At 39.4% G+C, this 13949-nt stretch overlaps 1 protein-coding gene across 1 annotated transcript; it reads right to left on the reverse strand.

Annotated features, from left to right (window-relative positions):
• Positions 1-3286: 3286 nt before the first annotated feature.
• LOC144710561 (putative glucuronoxylan glucuronosyltransferase F8H) lies at positions 3287-13703 on the reverse strand. Its single transcript, XM_078584373.1, has 12 exons — positions 13641-13703; positions 13171-13386; positions 12996-13082; positions 12760-12894; positions 12545-12658; positions 12064-12311; positions 11893-11973; positions 11569-11800; positions 3923-4021; positions 3619-3804; positions 3433-3525; positions 3287-3373 (listed from the first exon to the last, which is right to left on the reverse strand). The coding sequence occupies exons 1-12, from the start codon at positions 13701-13703 to the stop codon at positions 3287-3289; spliced, it is 1641 nt and encodes a 546-aa protein (XP_078440499.1).
• Between the last annotated feature and the right edge of the window lie 246 nt (positions 13704-13949).

The following is a 13949-nucleotide window of genomic DNA, read 5'->3' on the forward strand; positions in this document are numbered from 1 at the left end:
AGGACACAGAAATATCCCGAAATAACTCATTGTATAAATCCTACTCATGTGATGAGTATCGGTGATAGTTCACTTTGGAGAAATAGTTCACTATATTGATATGTATGAATTCCAAAATGGTATTTTACATTTCGCCAAATAGGTTGACTTTTGTTATGATTGTGTAAGTGGTACTAAGCCTTGGCTCCAAAGGCACCTTGAACAGTTGTGTTTTGAATATAAACTACAAGTTTCATGGCAAGGGATTCAAAATTTTATTGGCGTGGATGTAGTAACAAGTCCAGGAAAGTGATTATGTAGTCAAGATGAGGTTATCGACCATTCATATTAGAAGAGATTATCTCAAGAAAGATGATGCAATTGATTCATGTCAAGATGATTTTATTTTCAATGGTGGAAATATTGAAAAAGGTGTTTTCTTATGACTTCTCCATTGCATAAGTGCGAACCAGAATGACTGATTGGGTTTGATAATTAACCATGACTTAAGTCATTCAGGAGTCTCAGGGACAAGGGATTGTGAGTACATCATGATATATGGTCGTAAAGGTTCAATGATAAATTTGGGATACTCCTCTATATCTTTTTGGTCATGAGGTGTAGTTTGGCACCCCACGGGTTGACAATCTAAGCAATCAATTTGATTAACTCGATTATTGGTTGATTAATCTTTATGTGATTTTTAAATCAATAAGGTCAGCCCAATAAAAGTTATTCAACCATTAAAGTTATAAATAGAAGGGGACTGAGGCACACAAACATAATTAGTCTGGTACATGAACCTAGAGGGTCAAACTCACAAACTTTTGTCAATAGGTGGATACACTTAAAGTTTGAAGAGTTTTATATAATATCCAAGAGATGGGAACTTATGTGGATATGTTTTAGGGATTTTTATGATAATTAGGCAAACAGTGTAAATCAAAGGGAGCAACCTCATTTGATATATATGCAATTCAATTTGTGTGCTTCACTCCTTATCTTCCTCTTCCAAGTGCTGCTTTAGGTGATACTACATGGAGATCAAAATCTTACTCTTAGTAGCATGTTTCAAGGAGAAGAAGATGAGACCCAATGCTCTTAAGACCACGTGGTACGTTTGGAAATAGGTCGTGAAAACAACTTCAAGATGCTTACTCAAAGAATGGATAAATCAACGATGCAATTTGTGCAAAGGTGATGACTTTGATTTCTGGCTGTCTTGGTTTCGATAAGCCATTGCATAATCAAGATTAGATTGTTGCCGGTCAAAGCTCCAGATTTCCAGCATAATATGATAATGAGTAATTCAATGTCAAAAAATATGACAATGACAATCATATAATGTTTGAACCTGACTCCCTACCAAATTAAATACTATTCGTCCCCTGCTCAGCGGGCCTACATCCTCTTTGGTTGCTTTGGTCTACTAAACCATTGGCTCGCTACACATGGGGCCTCCTTTTCTGGTGCTACTTCTGGCTAGTGTTTAAATACCAAAATGAGTAATTCAGTGTTAAAAAATATGACAATTACAAACATATAATGTTTGAACCTGACTCCCTACCAAATTAAATACTATTCTTCCCCTGCTCAGCGGGCCTTTACCCTCTTTGGTTGCTTGGGTCTACTGAACCATTGGCTCGCCTCACATGGGGCCTCCTTTTCTGGTGCTACTTCTGGCTAGTGTGTTGGCATTTTCTGGTAGCAATTGCCTTGAGCTCATGTGCTCACTGGTCATCAGTCAGCCTGAGCACCGATGGTCGCCAAAATTTTTATATATTTCTCCATTTTTTAATTTCCTTTTTTGTATTTAAATCAACTATTCAAATAATGCTATGTGAATGACATAAAATCATAATAAAAAACAAAAGGAACCAATTAGTGCACGAAATGTGATTTCACATTAATGTAAGAAAGCATATTATTAAAACTAATATGATCCCAAAGTAACCTTAATGTGTATGAATGCATGCATGGAATGTGATTAGTCATCAACTTGACTTGCTTTAAGTTCCATTCATGAATCCATATGGATCAATTCAGCCATCTATTTTCTCATAGAGCACTCACTACTTGTCCTTAGTGTCTCCATATTGATGACCATGATATAAGTCCATACCCATCAGATGAGCAGGACTACACAGTAATATGATTTATGCATATTTTGATGTCCTTTTCGAGTATTCTTAAAATAAGAATATCTAGAAGACATGCTTAAAGATAAGCAATCAATGTACTGTGATCTCATCATAATTCACTTAATCATTTTATGTATTCATGGGCTTCATTATGATGAATATGATGTAGCGATAAATACTACACAAGATGTGGAATGTGAAACAGGATTACATGAAACATATTTTTGGCGTTCACGAATTGATATAAACGCATCAATTTAATTATTCAAATACATCCAAATATGGAATACCTATGCATCAGTGCATGAACTAAGATCCAAATCTTCATTATAATTCACAAGGGGCTATATTCCAAATTGTGGTACCACACCTTCCTTATAATACATCATCATTATAATATGAGTTAGTAATTTGAACCTATTACTTATTAAGTTAAACATTTACTTTTCATTTATTTAATATTAAAATTATGAATTATAATTTTATCCATACATAGGTTGCTCTGAAAACAAAGAAAAACCAATTCGCACAATGTCATGTGACGTGCTAAACTTTTTCGTTGATAAAATGCCAGTCCATCTCAATGATCTGGGTCTGGTCATGTAGCACAAGTCCATGCGCCGTCTTTATCACTCATTTTTCACAATATTATGAGTTAGTAATTTGAACCTATTACTTATTAAGTTAAACATTTACTTTTCATTTATTTACTATTAAAATTATGAATTATAATTTTATCCATACATAGGTTGCTCTGAAAACAAAGAAAAACCAATTCGCACAATGTCATGTGACGTGCTAAACTTTTTCGTTGATAAAATGCCAGTCCATCTCAATGATCTGGGTCTGGTCATGTAGCACAAGTCCATGCGCCGTCTTTATCACTCATTTTTCACAAAATATATCAGCTATAGCCCTCAGCCGTGATTCTCAAGATATCAAGAATGCCATTAATCTGAATGCCTTTACGTCTACCTTGAACAATGGCTCTAAATTCAGCTTCAAGACTTGATTCGCTCCACGACCATGTAATAGGTATCGCCGCATGCTAACTTTGTTCTCTCTATATAATTTTTTTCCTTCGCCCTCTCTCTTCCATGAATCTTTTTTTTTTGCAGCCTCAGCTCAGTCACAAGCAACACATGACTTGCAATACAAGAGTAATTTCACTGTGTATACAGATTAAGAAATCGGGCAACAACCTCAAAGACTCCATAGATAGGGACAGAGTCCTTGCCAGACCAACATAAACTCTTCAACAACCAGAAATTAACCATATGAACAAAAAGAAAGTAAGTCTTGTTTAACGGACCCGATGGATGCACTTTTTTGGCAATCCAAATGCCTGCTTGACTGTTTGCATGTTTAGCCTCCATGGATCACTATGCAGCTTGTAGTGGAGCACCTAAAGACATTTTTTCAGCCAATATATGAGTTTATCTGTAATAATGATAATATTATTTGTGAGATAAATGTACTTATTCCATCTTCTTTGTACATGAATTAAAGTGGCAAGAACATCGTCATCTCTGAGCTTGGAGAACTCGTCCCCCCAAACCTCTACATTGCCAAACAAATTCTTCTGCCGCTCTGCCTCGAGCATCACAGAATCACGGTAAATAAACCTTTGCCAGATTGATCTCACGTTCTTCAGCATCATCTCAATTGTGCTCTCATTGAATCCCTGAACAAAAAGTTAAAATATAATTGTAATTGAATAAGGCTTCGCATTTCATATGGAATAACAAGATGATACAAATACTCATCAAAGAGAAGCAAAAAACCGAGGGAGAGGGGTTTACCCGGAGGATGGAGATCAGGTTGGGGATCTCATCTTCTGTGATCCGCACAGCAAAGCTCTTGTAGTTTAGGACGTTTTCATATGGGAGAAATATACCATCCTACGGAACGAGCTAAACAATGAGGGATATGCAGAAAATATCCTTGCACACCAATGGAAATAGATTTTTTTTTAACTATCAATAAAACTGATATTGGAGTAAATTTTTCATAGTGGTATGTTAACCACAACCCAACATAAATAGTATTTCTGATTGGTATGTTTCTTATTGAATGGAGAACAGTGTGCCCAATCTCCATCCAAATACTCTAGCCCATAGATACATATTGATATTGGTGTAATTTTTAACTTGAATATCAATGGAAACGGGAAAAAATGGATTGCCTTCAAACTAATTATCAACAATTCAACGTTGCCCCCCATTTCAGATTGTCATGTTTCAGGACAAATGATAAACTTATCGAAGCAACAGTTAAAAGTTGCAAATTTTTCATTGGGAAAAATAGCTTTGTATTCCATTAAATAGTGACCTCAGGAACTCTGCTAATTTTTTATTTTAAGATTGAAAATAAAAAAGAGAAACACTAGTGGAGCGTGTTGAACACGGGAAGAGTAATATGCAAAAATAAATTCAAAGTAGAGGTTCCCTAACCCAATGTAGGATCATGAACCTTATGGAAGGGAAGTTACAATAATAACCCACTTCCAAACATTTTAGGACATTATACAGTATTACAAGGCCCACAAAATACGACCACCACCAGCCCAATAGTTCTGGTCAGGAATGAGATTCGAGAGGATGGAAATTATTTGAGGATTATGAAGTAGAGAAGCTAGTAGATGATCGGTCAATCAGGAGGACATCGTCTATCTCTCTCTATTTCAGAACTCTACTCATCTTTGTCTCTCCTACCTTTTGGTGACAGAAAAAGTGCACTCTCTATTAAGTTATTTACTCCCGCGTTCTCCTAGATCTGCTTCACTTCTATTGAAATCATGTCAAACAACCTGATATGATTCTAACCAAATCAAGAAAAGAGTTCTTGAAAAATATAGAATTGACTCACAATGTAGTGTAGCAATACAATTCTCCAGATAGAGGAAGATCCCAGATCCGTAGCGCCTTCTCGAGCTCCCAGCCAAATGCAGCTTAAGCTCAGCAATGCCTCCAATCTCTAGGGTCTTTCTCCAAGTTATCGATGCCCCCTCCTGCAGAGGGGTTATTCCTTATATAGGAGCAAGATGTCCTTGCGCCTAGCCCAAGCAGTTAGTTACTACCTGGGCGGTTACTTTTGATCTTGGACCACATGGACTCCACACGTGGGCCCCAATGTGCTCCCACATGCCGAGTTATTCCCTTTTTCTCCACCTTTCTTCTTTCTCTTATATGTAATCCAAGGTGTTGTAACATTACCCCCCCCCCCATCCACTATCACCTTGTCCCCAAGGTGAAAATCTGGAAACCGTTCTTTGATTGTAGACAGTGGTTTCCATGAAGAGTTTTCGATAGGTCGTCCTGCCCATTTGATACACACCTCCACAAACCCATTAGACTCTCTGACATTCAACACTTTAGCTGGGGTTAATTGCCATTCCATCTGTGGTGAGAGAGGAGTTAACACAACTATTTGATCCTTTGGCCCAAGGGCTTTGTGCAACTAAAATATGTGGAATACAGGGTGTAAACCACAGGATGCTACTGATCCAACTTTCTTTAAATTTTCAAATGGTCCAAAAATTTAGGGGACAATTTTTCATTCACACGTTTGGCTAGAGATCGCATTTTGTATGGTTGTAATCTCAGATACACCTTATCACCAATACTGAAATTCACATCTCTCCGGTGTTTGTCTGCCTTTTCTTTCATTATCATATGTGCATCTGCTAATCTTTGTTGCAACGTCTTCAACATCAGATCTCGTTCCAATAGAAATTCATCCACCGCTGCTATGGGAGAAGGAGGACTACCATAGTGTAGCAATTTGGGAGGATCTCTGCCATATACAGTGTTGAAAGGGGTTGAGGTGTTATAGGAAAACTCAGCCCAATGCAGCCATCTGGACCAGTTGCTTGGTGTTTCTGAAGTAAAGCAGTGTAGGTACCCTTCAAGGCATCTATTTACCACCTCTGTCTGGCCATCGGTTTGCGGGTGATATGAGGAAGTCATCCTTAAAGTAGTACCTTGGAGTTTGAATAGCTCTTTCCAGAAAACACTTCTAAATACCTTATCCCTGTCTGATACAATGGAATTTGGAATTCCATGGAGGCGGACTATCTCTTTAACAAATTTGTCTGCTACAACCACAGCTGAAAATGGGTGTTCTAAAGGAATAAAATGACCATATTTACTAAGTCGGTCAACCACCACCATAATACAATTAAAGCCGTGGGATTGAGGGAGACCCTCAATAAAATCCATCGAAATATCTTCCAAAACTTTTTCTGGAATTGGTAGGGGTTGCAGTAATCCTGCCGGATAGGCTTGAAATTTTTTACCACTTTCTTCATGCATGGCCAATAAAGATCTTGAATGATTCTGTTGTAAGTGCGTAAGAACCCTGTATGTCCCCCAACTACTGAATCGTGGTATTCTTTGTGGATGTGAAGTATAAGTGATGACTTGGCGGACAAAACCATATGGTCTTTCTACAATAAATGACCATGAAGGAGAGAAATGTTTGGGTGTGAATCTGCCATAACTGCCAACTCCTCTTGAATTTTGTTTAAACAGGGGTCACTTCTTAGTTCAGCCTGAATAACTTCATGGTCTAAAAAATGAATATGGGAGGTAGATAAGCTGGACAAGTTCCCAAATAGAGAAGAACTGGATAGGGCATCAGCTACCTGATTATGCTTACCCGGTTTATATTCAATATCAAAATTGAAACCCAACAGCTTGTAGGCCCATTTGTTGTAGGGTTCCTGGACTTCCTTTTGGCCAAGTAAAAATTTGAGATTGTACTGGTATGTTCCGATAATAAAGGGTAGGTGTATGAGATAATGTTTCCACTTCTGAACTGCAATTACTATGGCCATCAATTCACGTTCATATGCATATTTCACTTGACTCCTTCTGGGCAACGCCTGACTGAAAAATGTGATTGGTCTGCCATTTTGCATGAGAACAGCTCCGATTCCTACCCCTGAGGCATTTGTCTCAATCATGAACCAGGAATTAAAGTCTAGTAAAGCCAATACTGGTGTAGTACTCATGACTTTTTTCAAGTTTTCAAATGCTTTTTGTGTGATATCTGACCAGAGGAATGCATTCTTTTTAAGTAAGGCTGTTAATGGGGCTGCAAGGAGTGCATAATTTCTCACAAATCTTCTATAGTAACCCATCAGTCGCAAAAATCCCCTTAGTTCTTTTAGAGTTTTAGGAATTGGCCAGCTGCGCATGGCCTCTACCTTTAATGTATCTGCCATGACACCATCATGAGAGACCCAGTGGCCTAGAAACTCCAATTGGGAGCAACCAAACCGCCACTTCTTAGTATTGATGTGCAGTGAGTTCGATATCAATATTTGGAACACTTGATGCAAATGATCTCGATGATCGTCCACAGATCTGCTATAAACCAAAATGTCATCAAAGAAGACTAGTAGAAATCGTCTCATATAAGGTCCAAAGATGTGATTCATTAATGACTGAAAAGTAGCCGGTGCATTCATTAACCCAAATGGCATTACTCTGAACTCGTAGTGGCCTTCATGAGTTTTGAATGCTGTTTTAGCAATATAATCTTCTTTCATACAGATATGATGATACCCTGATTTTGTTTTTTTTTTTTTAAGAAAATAGGGCAGACCACCCGAAATCGGTGGCCCACCTGATACTATTAAAAAAAAAAAATCATGTACACATCATTTACAGATTGACCACACCTGCTTTTACCCCCCTACCCCCCATAAAAATATTAGTGCCCCAACGTCAAATATGGCACTCTCGACTGAAGCCTTTCCTCCCTTGAACACCACTTCGTTTCGGTGCAACCATACCGCCCACAATATTGCGAGAATTCTCCCCCACTCCATTCTGCTTCGGTGTCCACTCGTCGTGACTGATGCCCAAAAATCGTCGTCCGAGGAGAGATTCACCCCTAAAATTTGTTGCGAAACCCATACTCCTTGAGCTAGGTGACATGTGAAGAAAAGGTGTGAGCAGTCTTCCTCTCCATTAGCGCACAAGGGGCAGTCGATGGGCTCTGCTGGTGCCCACCTCAGCAGATAGACCCGGGTGACGAGTTTTCGTCTCGTCAACAACCAGAAAAAAAATTCTCACTTTAAGAGGAATCTTTAGTTTCATAATTATGTGACATGCGTGCCTGATTTCTGGGTCATCTCTCGCCACCCCTCGAATCTTCAAGTATGCATCCTTTACAAAGAAAGGTGGCGCCTGCCATACCCATCCATCTCGATAATCTGTTGAAGGACTGAAAGGTAGGAGGATCTCCTGCATTCCCAACAACTTCTCAAACCAAAGATCTAATAATGTCTCAGAGAGGGTTGGGACCCAAGCCCCGTCCCAACATTTGCTGACCGTGGCAGTTGGGTTCCTTGTTAGAGCAAATAGTCTGGGAAACTTCAGTTTCAAGGGACCTTGTTTGGACCAGTTATCTTGCAAGAACCGAAAGCCTTCTCCATCACCCAGTTTGGCGTCAAATAATTCACGAATGTGAGGGATGATTTGACGAAGGCTGCGCCAAAAAGGGGACTCCCCCCTTCTTCTCACCCATCGCCTTTCCCAATCCATATCATGGCCATACATGTCTCTTAGGACATCGAAAACCAGACCCTCTGCAGGTGTCATAACTCGTTCGACCCATTTAGCCAGGACATGATGATACATGTCTCTTAGGACATGATCATACCCTGATTTTAAATCCAATTTGGAAAAAATCATGGAGCCATGCAGTTCATCAAACAATTCTTCAACTACTGGGATAGGATATCAATTTGGGACTGTGAATTCATTTAATGCTCGGCAGTCAACACAGAAACGCAAGCCTGAACCCTTCTTTTTGACCAACAGCACTGGGCTTGCAAAAGGGCTGTGAGACGATCGTATGAGTTCTGACTCTAGCAACTCTTGAACGAGCTTCTCAATCTCATCTTTCTGGATATATGAATATGTGTAAGGTTGGAGGTTTACAGGTTGTGAGTTTGGAAAGAGATGGATGGGGTGATCAATCTCACGGGGTGGAGGTAGGGTCGATGGGGTTTCAAACACTGATGGATACGTGAACCTTAAACTGACTTCCAATTCCTTGTTGTCTTCATCAGAATTATGAATAGTAACCCCCTCCAATCGATATAATTCCATCATCATCACTTGCTTTTGTCTCAATGATTTGTTTGCAGACTTTGGGGCTAGGCTTCCTCTGGATAATTCTTGATCTCCTTTAAGAGTTATGACTCGGTTGTCTGCCTTGAACCTGATTATAAGTTTTTCCCAGTGAATGTGAGTCCATCCCAATGAGGTGAGCCACGTCATTCCCAAAATAAGGTCTGTGTTTCCCAACTGCAATGGTAAAAAATTTGTACTCATTACCACACCCTCAACAGAGAATTGGACCCCCAAACACATGCCTTGTCCTTTTGTCGCTTGTCCATTCCCCAAAATTACTTCAAACTATATGGATTCCTTTGATCGAAACTTGAGTTCATCGCTCCACTTTGAACAAATGAAGTTATGGGACGCTCCACTATCCAGTAAAATTGTGACTTCCTTACCCTGTACTTCGCCTTTTAGCTTCATAGAGTTTGGGCTAATGCGGCCCATAATAGATTGAAGAGACACACGAGCTGTTAATAAACTTCCTTCTATTGGTTGTTCCTCCCCTTCCGACCAATCTTCCTCCTCATCGTCCTGTACAATGACTTCTGGCTCTTCCTCCGGTATAATTAGGATCTGCAATGATTTCTTGCACCTATGACCCAGACCAAACTTATCATTACAATGGTAACATAACCCCTTGCTCTTTCCTTTTTAAGTATTCTTCTTTAGTCAATAATTGTCATTTCTGCTTCTTTGCAACTTCATCTTGTGCTCTCTGGTATGAATTCTGCCCAGGTTTGACTTGGTGTTTGAGCACATTACTGTACTTGAGACCTCCTCCTCCCAGTGTGACGACCATCTTGCTAGATGACCAGTTGGATTTCTTGGCGACCTGATAAGGTTGAAACTGATTATGTCGAGATTCGTCATATGCTTGCCATATGGTTTCTAACCACTTCTTAGTTTCCAATGCAGCATCCATAATATTCCTTAAACCTTTGGGTTTTTCTCTTTTTATTTATGCAAAAATTTATGGTTTCAAACCCTTAGTGAAGGTCTCTTCTGCTATATATTCTGGAATCGGAGGCAAATATACTGACAGTCTTTCAAATTCTTCTCTATATTCGTTGATTGTGCCACTTTGTTTGATGTCCATAAATTGATGCATGATATTATCAGATAATGTATCATAAATTTTTTGATGTCCTTGACTGTGCCACTTTGTTTGATGTCCATAAATTGTTTGATGTCCTTGATTGTGCCACTTTGTTTACCAACACGTAACTTGAAATCGGACCAATCAAGAAAAGTGTACCGATCTTCTGTCCATATGTAACATTGGAGCGCTGCTCCCTCTAAGCACGACATTACTTTTTCCAGTCTCTCACTTTCCTCAATCTTGTGGACTCTGAAGTACTTTTCCATGCTGCGTAGCCATCCTTCAATGTCCTCGCCTCTAAATGTCGGAGCTTCAATCTTGCTGACAATAATGTGGGTCGGCGCCGCTGCGGTTGACGTTGACCCTTCTTTGTTTACTTCTTCCATCCTCACTTCTGGCTGATGGATATCCCATTCTTTTGCCTCCCCTTTTGACTTTTCTCCCGTTTGCAATGTATTCAACCTTGTCCTAATATTCTGCATCATTTGAATCAAGATATCTCTATTCTCATTCCCAGATTTCTGTAATTTCTCATTCGACTTTTTCATCTCATCCCTTAACACCTTTTGTTCCTTTTTCATCTCCGCAATATCTGACTCCATTTCTTTAACTCTTGATTCTAATGCCTTGAGAGTCATGGTGGCCAAGCACGGCTCTGATACCAATAATATGGTTCTAACCAAATCAAGAAACGAGTTCTTGAAACATATAGAATTGACTCACAATGTAGTGTAGAAATACAATTCTCCAGATAGAGGAAGATCCCAGATCCGTAGTGCCTTCTCGAGCTCCCAGCCAAATGCAGCTTCAGCTCAGCAATGCCTCCAATCTCTAAGGTCTTTCTCCAAGTTATCGATGCCCCCTCCTACAGAGGGGTTATTCCTTATATAGGAGCACGATGTCCTTGCTCCTAGCCCAAGCAGTTAGTTACTGACCTGGGTGGTTACTTTTGATCTTGGGCAGCATGGACTCCACACGTAGGCCCCAATGTGCTCCCACATGCCGAGTTATTCCCTTTTTCTCCTCCTTTCTTCTTTCTCTTATATGTAATCCAAGGTGTCATAACACAACCCTACTGAGAGAAATTGCACCACTCATGGCTTCCAACTAATCTGACCAAAATGTTACTGATCACAAGTCCAAGTCATAACACAGATACTCAATAACATCTGAATTTTCTAGAAGAAAAATTTAGCAAGCGAAAAAATACCTGGATAACCACAGGGATGCAACCCTGAAGAATACTATCTTCCATGCGCCCACTCCAGCCGTCACCGGGGAAAACCCCACAGAATACTGACCTGGACAAGTCGCCGAGGTAATCAGGGCTTCCTATGGGGGACACGATAATATCAGCAGCATGCTGCCGTCCCAACTTGCCCTCCTTGTTAGGAGTTGAGCCAAACTCTTCTGCCACCTTTTGCCGGATTCCCATGCTGTATCTGCAGAATTTTGAAAATAAAATTGGAGTATTTTCCAGTGTCCTAGCTAAAATGATATATTAAAAGGGAATATCTTAAGGGGTTTTGAGTACGTAGACTCGGGTCGGCCATTTTCATATGCAGGTCCTAGATTTCCATTAAAATAGAAAAGGGTCTTCCGCTCTTTGCGAGGCCTGATGAATGACAAACATGAGACTAAATGTATTCATAAATCCAAAAAATTATTTTTCAAAAAAATGAAGAATGGTGGGATTTAAATATACCTAGCCCAAAACTTCTCTTCTAATACCCTTGCATCAGGTCGTTTCCACGCTGGAATTACAAGATCTTTTCTAGGGTCAAAACACGGGTGATTTCCTCTCTTTTCAAGAGGGATAGGATCCCAATTATCAGGCGAATAGGCAGTGGTTGAATGATTATACTTAGAGTTTGTGTTTCCCCAGTGAACTAACATCATGCTATTCCAAATTTCTTTAGGAGCATAGCAAGCACCCTCATCCCAAGAGAACATCTGCATAAATTTAACAGTGGAAACATTAAAGGACAAGTGAATATAAGCAGACAACTTTGAAATACTGTTGTCATAGAACTAACACTAATAGGCTACTTTCATGCCCATGAATGAATATTTTATAATTTGTTCCCTGGAAAACATATAAAGGATATATTTTCTTTTTAACACCACATGTATTCATAAGAAAATAGTGTTCCCATGCATAAGTTCCTGATATATTCATGTCTTACCCACACATGGTCTCTGCCAGATGAACGGTTCCAGTAGGGGTGATGTTCCAAAATGTGATCGTATGCTCTCCTGTACATATCCAAGGCTAAGTAGCTCCTATGGCTTAGGTAGTCCTGAATTACACACATCAAGTTTAGAAAATATTCCAATCAACTTTTACCATTGTCACGATAAGGCTAAAATTTTGATAAGAGATAATACATTAAGTTCATACATCCATCCGTAAATGAGGAGCATCATCAGCACGAGTTATCAGGCAAGCATCCAGAACTGGAACATAAAAATAGTCAGCCTCTTCGCCATTCATTGTCCTGTGAGGGCTGGCCAAAATGCTTTCGTATAGAGAAATCTTCAACACAGAAATAATAGAAAAAAGAAAGAAAATGTATGTTTTCAGCCTTCGAAATCAGCAAGGGATAAAATATAGAAACAAGGCAAGCATTTTCTCACTTGAGAGCCATACAATTGTGTGGTCCACTGTGTCCTGTTCCGATCAGAGTAAAACCTGTTTACGCAGTCAAATTTAAAATGCCGCCCCTGAAAGTTCTCTCCAATCAGAAAAAAAACAGAAGATGCATATTAATGAATGTCTGCAAAATGATTTCACTGCATTTCATGGACTGACCTCTAGAAGATGACCATTAAATTCAGGCGGTAAGTCATAGACATAAATGAGAGGTCTTCTCTTGTTGACAATCACTGTAATATTCTCAAGTTTTTGGCTTTCAGGATTTCTCCCACGAATGATAGCTGCCGCGGGCCTTAGCCATCTGGGCCACTCACCTAAGGGAGATTGAGTAGATGGGATGCTACAATCTATGCCATACCAACCACGATCACACTGAAAATAAATAACCGATGGTGAAATGATATTTTAAAAGCAGTATAAGAGACAATAATGGGGATTGAAAGCTCTTAACTTTAGAATTCTGGGGAACTTAATGAAAAATTTAAAACAGGTCAGGGACTCCACTCACATATTGAACAAGGAACGCGTTCAAAGAAATTTGAAATTAAAATTTAAAAAACTAACCACTTCTTTCAAGGATGAGGAAGTTCTCGGTCACCACAGTGATGATTTCCCTATTGAGTTACCTGAGTTTTACCATTATTCAATTGCCTAAGAAGGCGAATTCCTGTATTCCTGAGTTTTACCATTATGCTACTGCAATTTGCAGAAAGTGTCGCACTATGGATAGGGACTTCGTATTGAAGTGAATAGAGAGAATTCTACTTGACCTCTCAATCTACTCGTCATTCCCAGAGTAGCATCATCATAGTGATAAAAACGCCATACGGGTGAGCCTGTTTAATGAACCGAGTATAATCCCCACTGCTATGAACATATCTACAGGTCTTTATTTCCTTCATTACCTTCCAAACCTGACTGTGGAAGGCTGCTTC

Source organism: Wolffia australiana, chromosome 12 (genome assembly GCF_029677425.1).
Source record: "Wolffia australiana isolate 7733 chromosome 12, ASM2967742v1".
NCBI lineage: Eukaryota > Viridiplantae > Streptophyta > Magnoliopsida > Alismatales > Araceae > Wolffia > Wolffia australiana.